Source organism: Dipodomys spectabilis, unplaced genomic scaffold, assembly GCF_019054845.1.
Source record: "Dipodomys spectabilis isolate Male_0828 unplaced genomic scaffold, ASM1905484v1 ptg000416l, whole genome shotgun sequence".
Taxonomy (NCBI): Eukaryota; Metazoa; Chordata; class Mammalia; order Rodentia; family Heteromyidae; genus Dipodomys; species Dipodomys spectabilis.
Window position 1 is genome coordinate 2,232,118 of NW_024871093.1, and position 17,680 is coordinate 2,249,797.

The 17,680-nt window shown below is 51.7% G+C and overlaps 1 protein-coding gene across 1 annotated transcript in view; it reads right to left on the reverse strand.

The window, feature by feature from the left end:
- Positions 1-1,462: 1,462 nt before the first annotated feature.
- The window catches only part of Tbc1d10a (TBC1 domain family member 10A), a 37,228-nt gene continuing 21,010 nt past the window's right edge, over positions 1,463-17,680 (reverse strand). The window contains exons 2-9 of the mRNA XM_042667706.1: positions 14,952-15,051; positions 9,871-9,978; positions 5,810-5,916; positions 4,891-5,005; positions 4,742-4,807; positions 3,976-4,165; positions 3,738-3,892; positions 1,463-2,273 (exon numbers count right to left, since the gene is read on the reverse strand). Of these exons, the coding sequence (XP_042523640.1) occupies positions 1,803-2,273; positions 3,738-3,892; positions 3,976-4,165; positions 4,742-4,807; positions 4,891-5,005; positions 5,810-5,916; positions 9,871-9,978; positions 14,952-15,051 (1,312 nt within the window). The 3' untranslated portion in view covers positions 1,463-1,802. The remainder of the gene's footprint in view (positions 2,274-3,737; positions 3,893-3,975; positions 4,166-4,741; positions 4,808-4,890; positions 5,006-5,809; positions 5,917-9,870; positions 9,979-14,951; positions 15,052-17,680) is intronic.

A 17,680-nucleotide genomic window follows, 5' to 3' on the forward strand; every position in this document is an offset into this window, starting at 1 on the left:
GCATGCTCCAGGGGGCATGTCTGTCCTAATACACTGAAACTTTAGGTCTGAGGCCTTGCACCTAAGTAGGGGAAAAGCAGACCTCAGGCCTCATTGGTATCCAGCCTGCCTGGGCCAACAAGCAGATGGGAAGCTACCAGGCTAGGGATGTTTCCATGAACACTGCAGTCACCAACATCTTGCCCTGACTCCTGGGAGGGAGGGAATGTTCCAGAGGTTGAGCTCAGGCCATCCATGGCAGGTGCACATGGGGTGGGAAACCACAGGGGTGAGGGGCAGGAGGCAGGAAATGGGTAGTCTGCCCATTCACCTCCCTAGCCTCAATATCCCCAGCTGTATCAGGACAAGATGTTCCAGGACGGGGCGATGCATGAAAGCTCCTAGGGAGGCTCTGCTCTTCCCTCCTCCATCCCCTCCCGCTATGGCCAGGCCCTGCTTGGTCTTCTGCCAGGAACAGCCGCTATTGTTTGACTGGAAAAGCTGCTTCCTCAGCAGAGGGGGGGTGAGGGGAGCCTCTCCCAGGGACACCCTGTCCTCACCATTGCCTGTCATCAGATTGTGACCTAGTGCCTAACTCCATGGCAGGCAGGTCATCTAGAACTAGTGAGGAGAGGCTTCAAGAGGTTCCTCACAGAGGAAGAGGGATTCCTTTCCCACTCAGCCTGTGGTTCATGTCAGGCACATCTAGCCTAGCCCAGCACATGGTCGGTGCTCAGTAAACAGATGTCTCTCCTCACTCATCAGCTGCTGACGAAGGCCAGGACTGAACACGAGGACATTCAGAATGCCTCACCCCAGGTGCTAGGAGTGCTCAGAATCCCATCCTGAAATGGCAACAGGACTGGCCTGGGAGGAAGAAGAGCAAGGAAGCACCTTCTTAGCTGGGTGCTAATGGCTCATACCTATTATAATCCTAGCACTTTGGGAGGCTGAGAGCTGAGGAGTGAGATTCAAAACCTGGACATAAGACTCATCCCCAATTAAGCACTAAATGGCTGGAAATGGAGCTGTGACTTGAGTGGTAGAGTGCCATTCCTTGAAAAAAGTGAAAGGACAGTGCCCAGCCCTGAGTTCAATCGGAGGGAGGGAGGGAGGGAGGGAAGAGGAAGGAGGAAGGGGGGAGTGGAGGGCAGGGGAGGGGGAAAGGAAGGCAGGCACCTCCTTAGTGAAGAGGAGGGACCAGGGCCTGGATCATGCCCTGCTCTCACCCAGTGCTGGGCTCCAGCATTATCCCTTGTCCATGGTGGACGGACACGATGCAGCAGGGATGGGAGAAGAGAAAGGAAGGGTCCAGATCAGCTCACCCTGAACTTGGCAACTCCTCTGTCAAAGAAACTTCTCAGAGAAGCTCCTACTGAGGACCCAACTCCTGCTAGACCAGGGCCAGGACGAGGGACTCTGTAAGGCCTGGTGAAGAGATGCCAAGCGGGGGCATTCCTGCTCTTAAGCTATACACCAGCTCTCTACACAAGCTTGTTTATTTCTGTACAAAATCATGTTTCTATTTTACACAAAGAGTACCCCGCGACCCCCCTCAAGTCAGGACATGAGCACTGGGAAGCACCTCCCCCAGGAGGAGGGGCTGAATGAGGCCCTATCACTAGGCTCTGGCTTCTGCTGGTGTTGGCTAGGCCACCGGAGCTCCGCTCTATAGAGAAAATAAATAAGAGACTCAGGCAGAATCTGCTGGGCCAACCAGAATCCGTCCTGGTCTGGCGGCCAAGTGGGCAAGCAAGGCTTGGAGTGTCAGTCTTCGAACCAGGTGTGCTGAGACCCCATCCTGGAGGTCTGAGCTGCCAGGGTTACAAGTATGTGTCTTCACTCTCCTGGGAAGTCAGGCTCTCCTGGGAGCGACGGCAGACTAAGTTCTGGGGAGCAGAGTCCTGAGGGGTGAGGTGCTGGGAAATGGGGTCCTTTGGGGGCACTTCCTGTGGGGGACATGCATCTCCTGCGGCAGTCACCACTGTGTCCTGACTGGGTGCCAGGGCCTTGTCCGGCTGCCCACTTGCCTTCGACCGCTTCCGCTGCTCATTCTGGACCTGCTTGGGTGGCTTGGCTTTGGAGCCGGGAAAGGGGACATCTGGGGGAAGGCGGATAGATGGCGAGGGTTGCAGGGTGGGTCGGGGGCCAGGCTCTGCTTCCAGGATGGCCTTGGCACCATGCAGCCTTGGCGGGGATCGACACTGCAGCTCTCCCCGAGTCTCCTGCCAGCGCCGCAGCTGGATAAGGTGCTCCCGCTCGATCTGGCGCTCAGTCACGGGCAACTCGACCACCTGTGGTGGGAAGAAGGGCCAGGTAAGCAGGAAGAAGGCCTATCCCCATCTGTACCCCAGCTGAGTTTCCTTTCTCTGCTGTCTCCCCGAGCTCTGACTGCTGACAGCTGACCCCAGCAAGGATGGGCTTTGTGAATACAAGTCCCAAAACTCTGTACCAGGCCACCTGCCTCAGGCTACTCAAGGAGCCACTGGCCTTCCCTACTGGGCAGGAGGAGTAAGGCTCAGACCGGTGAACACCTGGGCTAGAACGACATGTCCCCCCATTGCCCAGGGCAACCTGACTGCCTAGGCTTACATCCCAGCTCCACTATACTTTCTGGCTGGTGACTGAGGGAATCACTTCGAGATGCTGCCTCTGTGAGCCTCTATTCCTCACATGGACAATGAGGGTATAAGCCATAGCCCTCCTCGGCTGCTGGTAAAGCAAGTACAAAGATGGCCTCTGCTTCTGCACAGCATCAGCCCTGACCTCAGGCCCATCTGGAGAAGAATGTGTCTCTTCTTCACAACCCCAAGACAAGTATCGTCCAAGGGGGGGAAAAAATGGGGAGAATAAGCCAGGCACTGGTGTTTCACACCTTTAATCCTAGCTACTCAGGAGGCTGAGATCTGAGGATCGCGGTTCAAAGTCAACCCAGGCAGAAAAATCCTTGAGACTCATCTCCAATCAATCATCAAAAAAGCCAGAAGCAGAGATATAGGTCAAGTGGTAAAGTGCCAACCTTGATCAAAAAATGCTAAGTGAGAGGGTCCTCAGGCCTCAGTACCAACACACACACACACACACACACACACACACACACACACACACACACACACACACGAAAAAAGAAACCTAGGAGCAAGGTGCTGGTGGCTCATGCCTACCATCCTAGCAACTCAGGAGACAGAGATCTGAGGATTGCAGTTCAAAGCCAGCACTGGCAAGAAAGTCTGTGAGGCTCTTAGCTCCAATTAACCACCATAAAATTTGCTTTTTTTTTTCCAGTTGTGGGGCCTGAACTCTGGGCCTAAACGCTATCCTCAGCTCTTCAGCTCAAGGCTAGCACTCTACCACTTGAGCCAAAGCACCACTTCTAACCACCATAAAATTTGAAGTAGAGCTGTAGCTCAAAGTGGCAGAGTGCTAGCCTTGAGCAAAAGTGCTCATGAACAGTGCCCAGGCCCTGAATTCAAGCCCTATGATCACCACCATCACTACCAACAACAACAAAAAAAACTGAGGGGTTGAGAGATGCAGGTTATAGCTCCCCTCTACTCCTACTGGATAGGAAAAACCCTAATCCCATTTATGCCCCCTTCTCTTTATCCAGCCAGGAGGATGAGGGGCGCCTCAGTTTTGTCCTGAGCCACTCAACAGCAGCCTGGTGTGGGTGACACAGGCCTACCAGGACCCCTCCAAAGATCCCCTCCATGTCCTCCCCCTCCCATTCAGTGGTAAGGCGCAGTGGTGGGCCACACCTCCTGGACCAGGAAGGCCTCCTGCATGATCTTGGGGCTGAGGCTCCGCAGCTGCTCGATGGTCTCATACTGGCCCTGGCAGGCTTTGAGCTTCTCAGGGGAACCCAGGGCATGCTTCAGCAGCACCAGCCCCACCCGGAAGATGATCTTGACGCCTGCATGGAGGTGGAGGGCGAGTGGTGAGCGCAAGCAGGCCTTTCGGGGCTTCTCTGGTATTCTCCCCAGCCCAGCCCAGCACCTTCACAGAAGAACATGTCCCAGACACGCAGCACGGAACTCCAGGGTAGGGTGCGGGCAAAGGCGCACATAAACCACTCTGTCATATAGAGCAGGGGGTCAATCTTCTGCCGGCTGAGGTGTTTGTGGGCTACAGGCGACACCTTCTGCAGCAGGGAGAAGAGAATCTCACCATCCAGCTGGATCGCCTCCTGCGGGGGGAACGAACATCAAAGCCATAGGGTCATGAATAGGGCCCACAGGGAGGGGGACTAGAACCGGGCCTTCATTTATTCATCTGGTGGCTGCTGCCTGTAGGGTGCTGACTTCTGGAGGAGACTGAGATCCAGCAAGGAGCAAACTAGACAGAGGTGGGCTCCTGTGAAAAAGGGCCTCAGAGCACCTGGGGGCTAATGAGGTGGAGCCCAAGACTGGACACTCAGCAGTAGTACAGGGTCCACCTGTCAGGGTCAAAGCAAGTTCTCCAGGTAGAAAGCTGAGGGGAAGTGGAGGTTCTCAAGGGAAAGACAGTGGAATAGTGCTGCAGGTAGATACTGAACTAAGCCCAAACCAGGGCTGAGATGAAGAGGAACTGGGTGCCCTGGAGAAACTTCTATCCTGCCCAGTAGCCAGAGTGGTGGAAGCCGAGATGGAGGCAAGTGTGTTCCTGACCATGCTGGGTCTAGAAGACCTGAGTCTCATAAGTCTAGGGACTTCACTCAGCCTGGAGTGGCTATAGAGAAAAAGTAGCCAGCCTTGGGTGGGGCCCAGGCCAAACAAGCACTCACCAATTTCTCACTGTAGTAGCCAGGCAGGTACTTCTCACAGATCTGTACCAGACACCAGAAGGCTTGCTGCAGACAAGAAAGACATGAGGCCTTGCTGATGCAGGCAGTCCCCACCCACCTGCCCACCACCAACCCAGGGCCTGAGGTACCTCAGCGGGCATGTGCATGAGCAACACGGCAGCAATGGGAGCCTGGGCCTGGCAGTAGCCCTCCTCAGGCCGGTATAGTGTGTAGGCCTTCAGCACACGAAACAGGTCCTGTTGGCTGTGGAAAGGCCAGACAGGACGTGATGGACAGATGTGACTCTGCTGCCCAATTCTTCACCTGTGCCCACAGGACCAGACCTGCTTCAGAATCTGCCCTTTCTGCCAGGTACCATGGGCTCATGCCTATAATCCTAGCTACTCAGGAGGCTGAGATCTGAGGATCATGAATTCAACGGCAGGAAAGTCTACTGTTTCTAACTAACTAGCTGGAAGTGGAATAGTGGTTCAAAATGGTAGAGGACCAGCCTTAAGTAAAAAATTAAGGATAGTGCCCAGGCCCTGAGTTCAAGCCTCCCATACACCCACACCTACACATGTACAAAATCTTCCCTGATAGGAGGTGACCTGAATGTGGTCACCAAGTGGTCAATCTCCCACTATAGCACGTGGACTCCACAGGGACTAGGTGAAGCAGGGATACAAGGAGAGCATAAGGCAGGACAGCCAACAGATATGGAGTAAGGAAGGATGGTCAGGAGATGGAGGCGGGCCCTCACTGGGGAGTTTTGTCCCCTTGCCCACCCAACCCCCTCTGGTCCCTATTTCTAGACAGTCAGGATAAGCAAGCTCAGCAGTCTGGAGAGTAAATGATGAAAGGTTTGCCCTAGGGGTCAAAGGACACTATGAGAACCACCAAACTCTAGCCAAAGAAGGCTAATGTGGAGAGCCAAGTTTTGGACAGCTGGCTTCTGGGCCTCCAGCGTACCCCAAACTCATTGCACTACCTTCTCTCCTTATCCCCCTCACCTCCCAGGACAAGGGCCTAGAATAACAGCTCAGCCCACAGGCCCAGCCTGCTCACCCATGGCCGCCTCGGGACACAAACATCTCATGGAAAGGGAACTGCCGGTGCAGGTCACGCTCAATCACATCCAGCCATTTGGGATCTCCAGGAGACAGATCCAGCTCCTAGAAAAACAGGGTCAAGGGCACACATCAGGGACTAGGGAGGACAGCAGAGGCATTGTGGCGGGACATGGTTGTTCCACGAGCCCTCTACCAGAAACCAGACCTATCTAGTCCCATGGTAGGACTAGAAAGCGGGGACTGAAGCCTGGCCAAAGTGAGGCAGAGCTCTGGGAAGCCTGAGCAGTGATCCTACTTTGAAGAGGACTCCAGTTGTATGTGAAATCACCTCTGGGCATATCAGTCAAGACTCAGTGTATGGAGGGATGCTATTGCATCCTTAAGGCACTGCATAGCTGAGGTCAATGAAGGTAAAATCAAAGACCCTGGCTCAAGATCTTGTGGGCAAAGAATTGGAGGAAGTGGAACTGTGGAACTGGAAGGCAAATATGATATGACTGAGCGCCCCAACCCCAGCTTCTCCACTACTAGCACTCCCCACCACGGCCAAGGGTGTCACCAATTCAGGAAGAACATGACATCTGTCAAAGCCTCAGGGGCTCCTCTAGGTGCTGAGGTTTCAAAAGTTTTAGTTTCTTCTTTGGACTTCCTATGGACATTTCTTCTTGTTCTTTTTTATTTTTGGGGTTGGTTGTGGGGCTTGGGCGCTGTCCCTGCACTCTTCAGCTCAAGGCGAGCACTCTACCACTTGAGCCACAGTGCCACTTCTGGTTTTCTAGTGGTTGAGTCTCACGGGGACTTTTTGCTGCCTGGGCTGCTTTTGAACCTCGATCCTCAGATCTCAGCCTCCTGAGTAGCTAGGATTACAGGTGTGAGCCACTGGCACCTGGCTTGTTCTTTTTTTTTTTTTTTAGCAAGTGTTCCTTTAGAAAGAAACAACAAAGCTAAGACAGCAAGAAAAATGGCTTCTTGCTCAGCTGCAAGGTTCTCTACTTTGATTTGTATGTTGATTACACAGATGTGTATTTGCTGTCAAAGCTCACTGATTTGTACATTCAACATCTGGGCATTTTAGCCTATAGACTCATACCCCAATTAAAAAAGAAGATGAGCTGGGCGCTGGTGGCTCACGCCTATAATCCTAGCTACTCAGGAGACAGATCTGAGGATCGCGGTTCAAAGCCAGCCCGGGCAGGAGAGATCCTGAGACTCCTATCTCCAATAAACCACCAGAAAACCGGAAGTGGCGCTGTGGCTCAAGTGGTAGAGCGCTCACCTTGAGCTGAAGAGCTGAGGGACAGCGCCCAGGTTCAAGCCCCATGACCGACCAAAAAAAAAAAAAAAAAAGAAGAAGACGAAATAGGAAGGCTGAGCAGGGAAGCTGAGCAAGTACAAGAAACTGAGCAAGTACATGTTGCTGGACTGTCCAGAGCGGGAGGATGGGTGTCAATGATGGAAGCACCATGAAAACTGTATGTGTCCTGTGCATACCAGGCACTATCTGAATACAATGCAGGTTTGCTTTTTGCAGAAGAAGAAGTGGCCCCCACAGATTCTCCTGGTGGTTCATATGATATACAAAGACTTCAAAAATCTGTTTCCAGGATGTATTCATTTGGCCTCTCAGCAGCCCAAGGCATCCAACCACAGTGGGCTGGTAAGGTGGGGGATTCTCCAGGGTGTCTAGGGGGAAAGGTCTCGGCACCAAAGGCAGGTGTAACTGCTGGCAGATGAGCTGGTACCATCACATGAGGTAAAGCCAGGTAAGCATGGAAGGGTCAGAGCTGCAGAACTTGCCCTGGCAAAGATGGCCAGGCACCTGGGTTACCTGTACACAGGCGGTCCTGACACCCAGGTATGCTTTGCCACTACAGTTCGCTCATGCCCAGGCTACGGCTCATGCTCATGATGTAGCAGAGAGGTTCTCATCTCCGTTTGCTTTCCTCTGGATCATCCACAGGCCAAGTCCTTCCAGGTATATTCCTAAACGCTCTTAGGGTTTCCCAGGACTGCTGTAGGGGCCCTCAGCTCAGCCTTAGGATACTTGGAAGCCTTTCAACTACACACACACACACACACACACACACACACACACACACACACACACACACACGGAGCTCCATGCTCTTCTGCACACGCTGCTGACACACTCACACCTGCTGGCCAGTGTATCTAGGAGGCTGCCCAGGCCCCCATTTCCTCAGTTCTCACTCCTGGGCTCTGGTCAGGGTAGGCTTCCATCCCTGAGCCTCCCATTTTGCCCCTGATTCAGGAGGCAGGAGATAGATCCACTAGGAGGAAGCCCCTGGAGTGAAGGGGTGGAATGTCCAATCGCACTGGTTCCAGGTTTCCCCAGCTAGATGTCTCACCAGACCCCTTCCTCCTGGACCAAGTACTGCCAGCAAATAGCTCTCAACACTCTCTACCAGCAGAAACACCAGGCTGCTGCTCTGTCCTGCCTACCTTCTCAGAGAACAGGTCTGGTCAGATAGGAGCATTCACTGAAGTGTGAGGACATCCACAAAGAGCTGGGGGCTGGCAGTTCCACTCACCGCCTGTCATCTGTCCTAAGAGCTCGCAACAAACCCTGATGCCTGGGGCTAGAACTGGCAGGTAAACCAGGGAAACTCTGCGGATACCATTGACTCTGCAGAGTTCCTCCTAGGGGAGCAGGCCAGGGAAGCTGCACAGCTCAGTGAATGGAAATCTTGCATCCTGGCCAGTCCATGGGGCTGAAGCAGCAGAGGGTGGGCAGAGGGCACAGTGGCTAGATTCTGCCATCCCATTGCTGATGGACTGATGGACTGTCAAGCAATTCAAGTGGATGGGGTCTGGCCAAATGTGGAGGCAGGTGTCAGAGCAGAAGGTAAGAAACCAGGTCGTATGAAAGATCCTGGGTGCCCCTGCTGGGTAAGCCACTAAAGACCCAGTGCACAGACTCAAGACAGATGGGCACTGGTGGCCTTACTCCTGTAATCCTAGATACTCAAGAAACTGAGATCTAAGGACCGTGGTTCAAAGTCAGCCAGGAGAAGGAAAGTCCATGAGGCTCTTTTTTTTTTTTGTCGGTCGTGGGGCTTGAACTCTGGGCCTGGGCGCTGTCCCTCAGCTCTTCAGCTCAAGGCGAGCGCTCTACCACTTGAGCTACAGCGCCACTTCCGGTTTTCTGGTGGTTTATTGGAGATAGGAGTCTCACGGTCTTTCCTGCCCGGGCTGGCTTTGAACAGTAATCCTCAGATCTCAGCCTCCTGAGTAGCTAGGATTACAGGCGTGAGCCACCAGCACCCGGCTTCCATGAGGCTCTTATCTCCAATTAATCACAAAAAAAGCCAAAAGTGGAGCCGTGGCTCAAGTGATAGAATGCCTACCTAGAGCAAAAGGATCTGAGGGCCGGGCACCAGTGGCTCACACCTGTAATCCTAGCTATTCAAGAGGCTGAGATCGGAGGATCATAGTTCAAAGCCAGCCTGGGCAGGAATGTCTATGAGACTCTTATCTCCAATAAACCACCAGAAAACTGGAAGTGGTGCTATGGATCCAGTGGTACAGTGCTTGCCTTGAGCTGAAAAGCTCAGGGACAGCACCCAAGCCCAGAGTTCAATCCCCATGTCTGACCAAAAAAAAAAAAAAAGGAACTCAGGGATAGCACCCAAACCCACAGTTCAAGCCCCAGTACTGGAGAGAGAAAAAAATCGACCTAAGACATCCAGGGACATGATCTGAAGACTCCCTCCTGATCACCAAGAACTGAGTTTGCTTGAGAAAGCAAACCACTTAGTTGTTGAGTGAAAAAAAGCTCGAATGAGGAGTGGCAGATGTGTCCATTCCTTAAGTTCTGCTCAGGCTGGAGCCTCAGAAGAGAGAGGCCTCAGGAGTCACAGGTCCTCAGGGCTTGGCCAATCTGGCCTGCTGGGTAGTGGGGCATGGGACCCAAAGTTCCATCTACTTCCTACCTTGTCAAGGCCCAGGATGATGGGGGTTGGGGAGTCGCTCCCATGGAAACAGATACAGCCCATAGACATGTCAGGATTGGTGGGGAGAGGGCAGGAAACTCACCTCAAATTTGCCAGGATTCTGCTGTAGCTTCACCTTGCCTCCTGACAGGTACTGCCAAGCCCGGCCCCTCAGAGAAGGCGGGATGCCCTTCTGACATCGCAGACGGATCTGAAAGTCAAAAGAACAGCTGAGCACATGCATTCACTCTGGTAGCACCTCTGGCCAGGCCCCTCTGCTCTGGCTTGGTGGGCCTTCAGTGAACAAAGTCAAGAACAGAAGACTTTCTTATGGTTGCTCCGACACATCTCCTATGGTGGGACAGAGGACTGCAGTGAGTCATGATGCCAGCGGGTGAGGTCAGAGGCCATGTCCCCCTGGGCCAGTGACAATACAGGCATTCCTGAGGACTGCCACAGTCATCCATCCCTCAGTATCTAACAGATTGGTTCTGGGAGGCACTGTGAACAAACCCTTGTAGGAATGGTGGCTTACATCTGTAATCGTAGCTACTCAAGAGGCTGACATCTGGAGGATAGCAGTTCTAGGCAGAAAAGTTCATTAGTCTCCATATCCAAACTAACTAGCAAAAAAAGGGGCTAAATACATGGCTAAGTGGTAATGCAAGCCTAGCAAGTATGAGGCTCTGAGTTCAAACCCCAGTACCTCTCTCTCTCTCTCTCTCTCTCTCTCTCTCTCTCTCTCACACACACACACACACACACACACACACCCCAAAAGTGCCCAGAGGGTGTTGGTTTAAACATTTGTGTGACAAGATACAGCTAGCCCAGAAGAGAGAAATCTCAGCAGAACTCAAAAGAAACATAGGAGCTGCTCAAGTGACTCCCCTTTGTTTGCATTGAGAATCTCCTCTCTTCTCCTAAACCCTGAACTCCTGAGAGCCAAAGCCTGGGGAAAAGGCAGCTCACCTGGGGCTGGGAAGGCGGCTCAGTGGTAGAGCGCTTGCCTTGTATGCCTGAGGCCCTGGGTTCGATTCCTCAGCACCACATAAACAAAAAGAAAAAACTCAGAAGTGGCGCTGTGGCTCAAGTGGTAGAGCGCTAGCCTTGAGCTGAAGAGCTAAAGGACAGCGCCCAGGCCCAGAGTTCAGGCCCCACGACCGGAACCAAAAAAAAAAAAAGAAAAAGAAAAGGCAGCTCACCTGTGTGGAGGAGGTGGGGCACGGAAGGGGGATGGCTGGCAGTAAACCCTGGTCCTAGTGCTTGCTAAAATGGCCTAGATCTTCCCTGTCACCCACAGAATGGGAGAAGTGGCAGAGGGCATGCCTGAGGCAGCTATGACCAATCGGGCTAGCTGCCTGGCTGGCTACTGCCTATTTCAGGTAGCTGTTAAAACCCACTTTGAAAATCTACCATGCCTTTTAAAAATGGGACAACTGAAAATTTCCCCTAGAGTAGGGAATGACTAAGGTCACACAGCCAGAAACCCTGCCTCTCCCAGGCTGCACTACAAGGCTGGTGGAATCCAGCCCTGGTTCTCAAGAGATGGATGGGGGAAGTAGGCTCCCCCTGGTCTTGAGCCAGAATGAAGTTCTAAAGGCAGCAGCTCTGACCTAGTAGGTGAGGAATGGCAAAGGCAGAGGCCTGCAGCTTGCAGGATGCTAGTAGAGAGTGTATAGGGGCCAATGGCACTGCCTCCCCCTGCCTTAAGTTGCCTGGCTTGGGATGAAGTAGGGTGCTTGGGTCATAAGAAGAATAGCTGGTGTGGGCTGAATTCTCTGATCTCAGCCCCATCAGTTCTCATTAGCTTCAAATCAGAATGTTAGCTACTACTAGGATTCCATTAGACAGGGGAAAACCTGCTCAGTGAGGGGCCTGATGGAGTCTATGTTCAGTAAGTAAAGGCTTCCTCTCCTCCCTCATCCCAGAGGCCCTAGAGCTTCAGTTCCCCTCCCCCCTCACCTGGAAAGCCCCTCTCACAACTCTACAAGCAGCACTCAGAAGAAGAACGCAGAGGTCCTGCCTTTCCTGATGACCATTAAAAACAAGGGAAAACTTTCCAAGGGTCAGAGAGAGTCAAGAACCAGGAAGGAGACAGGCAGGCAAGGCTGTGGGCAGTGGGAAGAGCCAAGTGAGAGCTTCTGGGACGGCCTGGGAAAAGGGGAGAGAAGGGAGTCGAGGGAACTGTTCTGGATTGTGGAAACAGTTTCCTGCTACAGTGGGACAAGGGTCACCCTAAGGAAACCAGTTTAGACAGGCTTTAGCCATGGAACATGGGACAGCCCCTTACCACAGGCCCTCCCTTATATACACTGAGCAAGTTCATTCAGCATGGGGCAGCCTGGTCATCACAGCCTCCTGTCACAGGCAGAAGACTCCAGAGGAGCCATGAAATGTTCCCAAGCCATCAAGGTGCCCCAAAGGCACCTTGGTTGTACCCACAGGCAGGCCTGGGGTGGGGGTTGGAGGTGGAGAAATGGAAACACAGGCCACATTTCCTAGCAGGCCTTCATCTCTTCTCAGCCCAATAGTGCTGGAGATGGTCATGCCAGCCAGCCTGCCTGCCTGGGGAAGGTTAGGATAACTTATGACAAAGTGCTCCCAGAAAGTGCAAGGCATTACCAATCTCTAACGCAACACCCTGAAAAAGGAAGCCACTAATGATAGCTGACCGAAGCTACACCTTTGCCTGCTAAACTCTGGGAGGGCAGGCCCCCCATCAGAGGGGGCTAGGACAGGGCTGAACAAGGGGAGAAAAACTACTATCCCGCTTTTCTCCAGACCCAGATGTCTATCCTAGACACAAGCTGGTAGCAGGGAGGAAGATACCCTCCCAGCAGGACTAAGGATGAGTCCCAGAGAAGTACTGGGTCTGAGCCCACCTCTAAAACAGGTACTGTCCTTCCTGTGCCAAGACTTCCAGAGCAGACGGAGGCCCCCAGGGCAGGGCGGGGGGGGGGGGGCTGCAGCTGAGGTAGCAGGAGGGCACCCTGGGGTGATGGTTATCTAGATCTGCACTCTGGGGAGGATAAGTTGAAGCTTGACTATGGAGGCCTCTGCTGGGCAGAGGCAGCCTTTGGACTCAACAATAGAAACAAAAAGGAAGTGCTGCTGAATGGTCTGCTGAGAGGAGTCCTCAAAACTGCCCTCAGGAATCCTCATTTGTCAGGGAGGCAAGAACAAAAAGGCCTAGCATTAGTCCCTCATGATATCAGAGAGCACAAGAGAAGGCTGGAGAGTAAGCTATAGCTCAAGCTAAGAGCCCGAGGAAAAACGGGTCAGGGCCCAAAGTTAGGTAAAAAAAAAGTTAAAAAATACTGCCTTAAATATAAATATAGCCTGGCCCTGGTGGCTCACACTGTAATCCTAGCTACTCAGGAGGTTGAGAGCTGAGGATTACAGTTCAAAACCAGCCCAGGCAGGAAAGTCCATGAGATTCTTATTTCCAGTAAACCACTAGAAAACCAGAAGTGGTGCTGTGGCTCAAGCAGTAGAGCACTTATCTTGAGCTGGAGAGCACAAGGACAGCGTCCAAGCCCAGAGTTCAAGCCCCACAACCGACAAAAAATAAATAAATAAAATGTGTGTGTGTGTGTAATATTTTTTTTTGGGGGGGGGGTCCGGTCATGGGGCCTGAACTCTGGGCCTAGGCGCTGTTCCTCAGCTAAAGGCTAGCGCTCTACCACTTGCGCCACAGCACCACTTCCAGCTTCTTTTTGCTTATATGGTGCTTAGGAATCGAACCCAGGGCCTCAGGCATGCAAGGCAAGCGCTCTACCACTGAGCCACCTTCCCAGCCCTGTGTAATATTTATATACATATATAACTATTTTTTTTTATGCGAGATGGGTGCAGTGGTTCATGCCTATAACTTGTTACTTGGGAGGGAAAGATCAGGAGGATCACAGTTCAAGGCCAGTCTGGGCAAAAGGTTAGCAAGCAGGATCTTATCTTCATAAGCTCATAATAGTGGTGCACATCTGTAATCTTAGCTATGTAGGGGTTATAGGTAGGAGGGTTTTGGTATGGTGCTGGCCCTGAGCAATGAGATGCTATCTGAAAAATAACTAAAAGCACAAAAGACATGCTGGTAGCTCAAGCCTGTAATCCTAGCTAATACTGAGATCTAAGAATTGTAGTTCAAAGCTAGCCAGGGTACATAAAATCCATTTTTTTTTTTGGGGGGGGGGGCCGGTCGTGGGGCCTGAACTCTGGGCCTAGGCGCTGTCCCTCAGCTCTTCAGCTCAAGGCACTCTACTACTTGAGCCACAGCGCCACTTCCGGCTTTTTCTTTTTGCTTATGTGGTGCTGAGGAATCAAACCCAGGGCCTCATGCATGCAAGGCAAGCGCTCTACCACTGAGCCATTTTCCCAGCCCCGATCCTCAGCTCTTAAATCTCCCAAATAGCTAGGATTACAGGTGTGAGCCACCAGTGCCCTGCCCAAAAAACTCTTATCTCTAACTCCAACAAAAAGCCAGAAGTAGAGGTGTGGCTCAAGTGGTACAGCAGAAGTCTTGAGCAAAACAAGCTAATAAGAACATGAGTTCAAGCCTTAGTACTGGCTTGGGGGCTTGGCTTAAGACCATCTGCCTCAAGCACAGGCTCTGAATTTAAACCTGTCCCCCATGATAGTCTACAAAAACACATTTGCCACCCAGTGGAGCCCTGAAACAGGTTTATCCCTCCTACTTGGCCAGAGAAACTGAGGCTGAGTGTGAGAGGCTTTTGTTCAGACCAAAACAAGCAAAAAAGTGATGGTGCCACTACTATTCACATCATCCAGTCAAGCACCTTAGCTACTAGGCCAAGCACCCTACAAAATGCTCCCCACAGGTTAGCTGTCAGTAGTAGCAAGTCTTCCCTAATGGACTGCAAGTACTTTGGACTTCTCCCAGCTGGATTGGAGCAAAAGCAGCTATTAGCAGGGCTACTGGCTAAGGGTAGTTTCAAAGTTTAACTCCAGCGCAAAGTTCAATGTGACTCTGAAGTCACCTGCCAGGGCCCAACCTACCCTCTGCCTTTGATCAGCTTCTGTTCCCATTTGGCCCATAAGGGCCACCTAAGGCATTCTGGCAGATGGAGAAGCCCCTGCTCACCTGAGCTCATGAAGTACCTCCATCTTCCTCCCCATCCCCAAGCTGCCAAGTCCCAGCCCACAACCCGAGGCCACGCCTCTCACCTTTTTATGCTTCTTGGCCATCCATTTGTCCCAGTTGTTGAGCATATCCAGCCATTTGGACTCCCTCTGTCTCAGCACCTCCAGGGGGACTTCCTCCAGCCTGTGGAGTCAAGGGCAGAATCATCACACATGCCAAGAGAAGCAAAGGCCCTGGCTTCAGCTCCCAGCCTAGCCAGTCTCGCATCCTCTTCTGGACTTTACTTCCCTCAGGATGGCTAGTTCATGATGCTTCATTACAGATGGGATGGAATGCTAGCCCTCTCTGGAAGGCACAGGCCAGAAAGATATCAGATCCGACACCATGCCTCTCTGGGGCAGAGGCTGTGTGTGTGTGTGTGTGTGTGCGTGCGTGCGTGCGTGCGTGCGTGCGTGCGTGCGTGCGTGTGTGTGTGTGTGTGTGTGTGTGTGTCTGCGCCCAGTCAAGCATTCCTGTCTTGGGCCTGCCTTGGTAAATAAATAAGCCTGTTCAGAGGGCTTGCATGCTATGAGCTGAGCTGAATACAAAAACTAGCCAAACAAGTACAGAAGTAACAGCTCACCTCTGCATATGAGCCAAACTAGTTACTCAGAGTTTCCCTCAATTACATCCTGGCCTTTTCCATTCCCTTCAACCTTTACTCATGCCAGTCCTTTCGCCAAAATGTTCTTTGAGTTGTTTCCACCTATGAAAGTCGTAACACATTTCAAAATCCTTTCCATCACCACTGCTTATATTTGTACAACTACTGGCTGAGCAGCCTGCACAGCTGCTCAGAGAAGGCTGCAAGGCTATGCCCTCGTTATTATGACTCCTGAGCTTCATGGAGTTGTTTTGGTGGCACTGAGGCAGGCAGGCAGGTCAGCATTAATGCAGACAGAGGTGGTCTAGGGTGGCAGTCTCTAGGGTGGCTAGTCAGAGGGTACATCAGCTGAGTAGGCTTACTCTAAGGAGTAAAACTGGGAATTCAAGTTCAAAGACCTCTGAGGAGCAATCAGAAAAAGGAGACTAAATTTTACAGCCTACATATTCAAACATTACTTCTTACAAAACAAGTAAGAATACACCTGTAATCATAAATACTCAAGAGGCAGAGACCTGATCAAGGTTCAAAGTCAGTCCAGGCAGGAAAGTCTGTGAATCTCATCTTCAATGAACCACTAAAAAGCCAGAAGTAGAGCTGTGACTCAAAAGGTAGAGCGCTGGCCTTAAACGAAAAAGAAAGAACTTGAGGAAGTGGAGGTGTGGCTAAAGTGTAAAGACTCAGTTTTAAGCTGGATGCTAGTGGCTCACACCTGTAATCCTAGCTACTCAGGAAGCTGTGATCTGAGGATTACTGTTCAAAGCCAGCCTGGGCAACAAAGTCCGTGAGACTCTTATCACCAGAAAAAAAAAGAGTCAGTTCTGAGCAACAAAGCCAAGTGAGAGAGCCTAAGACCCTGAGTTCAAGCACCAGTACCAGCACATGCAGAAAAATAAAGTACTTGACAGTACTGAGAAAAATAAAAGATTAATGACTTGAAACAGCAGTTAGGGAAGGTAAGATAGCCAGGGAAGGTGTCTTGCTCAAAGCCAACCAAGAAAACTTGGATCTCAATTCCAGGTGTTCCTAGCCCAGAACTGGCCCTAACGGGCTTTCTAGAAAGAGGCATGGGGTGGAAGGCACTTTGAGGCAGCTGTCAGGAGTTCTGTGTAACAGGACTAGGTGGAGCTGGAGCCTGGCCCAGGCCTGGAGTTTTTGATTCTCTCTGTGCCGGAAGGAAATGTGCAGCTCTGGCTTCTACTGGTTGGAAGAGCAGAGGGAGGGATCCTGGCAGGACCGAGGCCTTTGGGACGCAAAAGGGCAGATCCTCTTTTTCAATGTGGCTTATCTGGGAACTTCCTAGGCCTGACAGTTGCCTCAGAGCTAAACAGCAATAGAGGAATTGTAGCAGGGACAAAAAAAGACCTCAACACACTGACAACCTCCTCCTTCATACTGCTGCCTTCTCTCCATCTAAAGAGAGCAAAGACACATCTTTTTTTCTTTCTTTTTTGTCAGTTGTAGGGCTTGAATTCTGGGCATGGGCGCTGTCCCTCAGCTCATGGCGAGCACTCTACCACTTGAGCCACAGAGCCACTTCCTGTTTTCTGAATGGTTTATTGGCGATAAGAGTCTCTTGGACTTTCCTGCCTAGGCTGGCTTTGAACTGTGTAATCCTCAGATCTCAACCTCCTAAGTAGCTAGGATTACAGGCGAGAGCCACAGGTGCTTGGTGCCCAGCTCCTTTTTCTTTTTGTTAAGAGAAAAGCAAGGCCCAAGACTAGGTAATTTACAAAGGGACATGCCTGTGCAGGCAACCCCTAAACACCCACAAATAGAAACCAAGTCCCTCCCCCACCACGGCGACTTCCACCACCCACAATGCACTTCGTTGTGCAACAAGTCAGGGGTGAATCTTTTTGTTCACTAAAGGATCGGGTGCCCACGGCATCAACAGGAAGCTTTGGCAGTTATGATCTGATAACGCCTGATATAATCCTTACCCCTCACCCCACCTGCCATATTGTGAAGATGAGGTAAAAGGCTCAGAAAGGATGAGGCTTTCAGCTTCCAGAAAGAATCCTCACCTGATTAAATCCATGCCTGTTTCATACATTGAGCCTCAGGCCTGATTTTTTCGGTAAAATCGACCTGCAGGGCCCCAGAGACACCCAGTTTCCCATCTGCAGATACACAGAGGAACACTCAAGAGTTGTTCTCATGATGCCT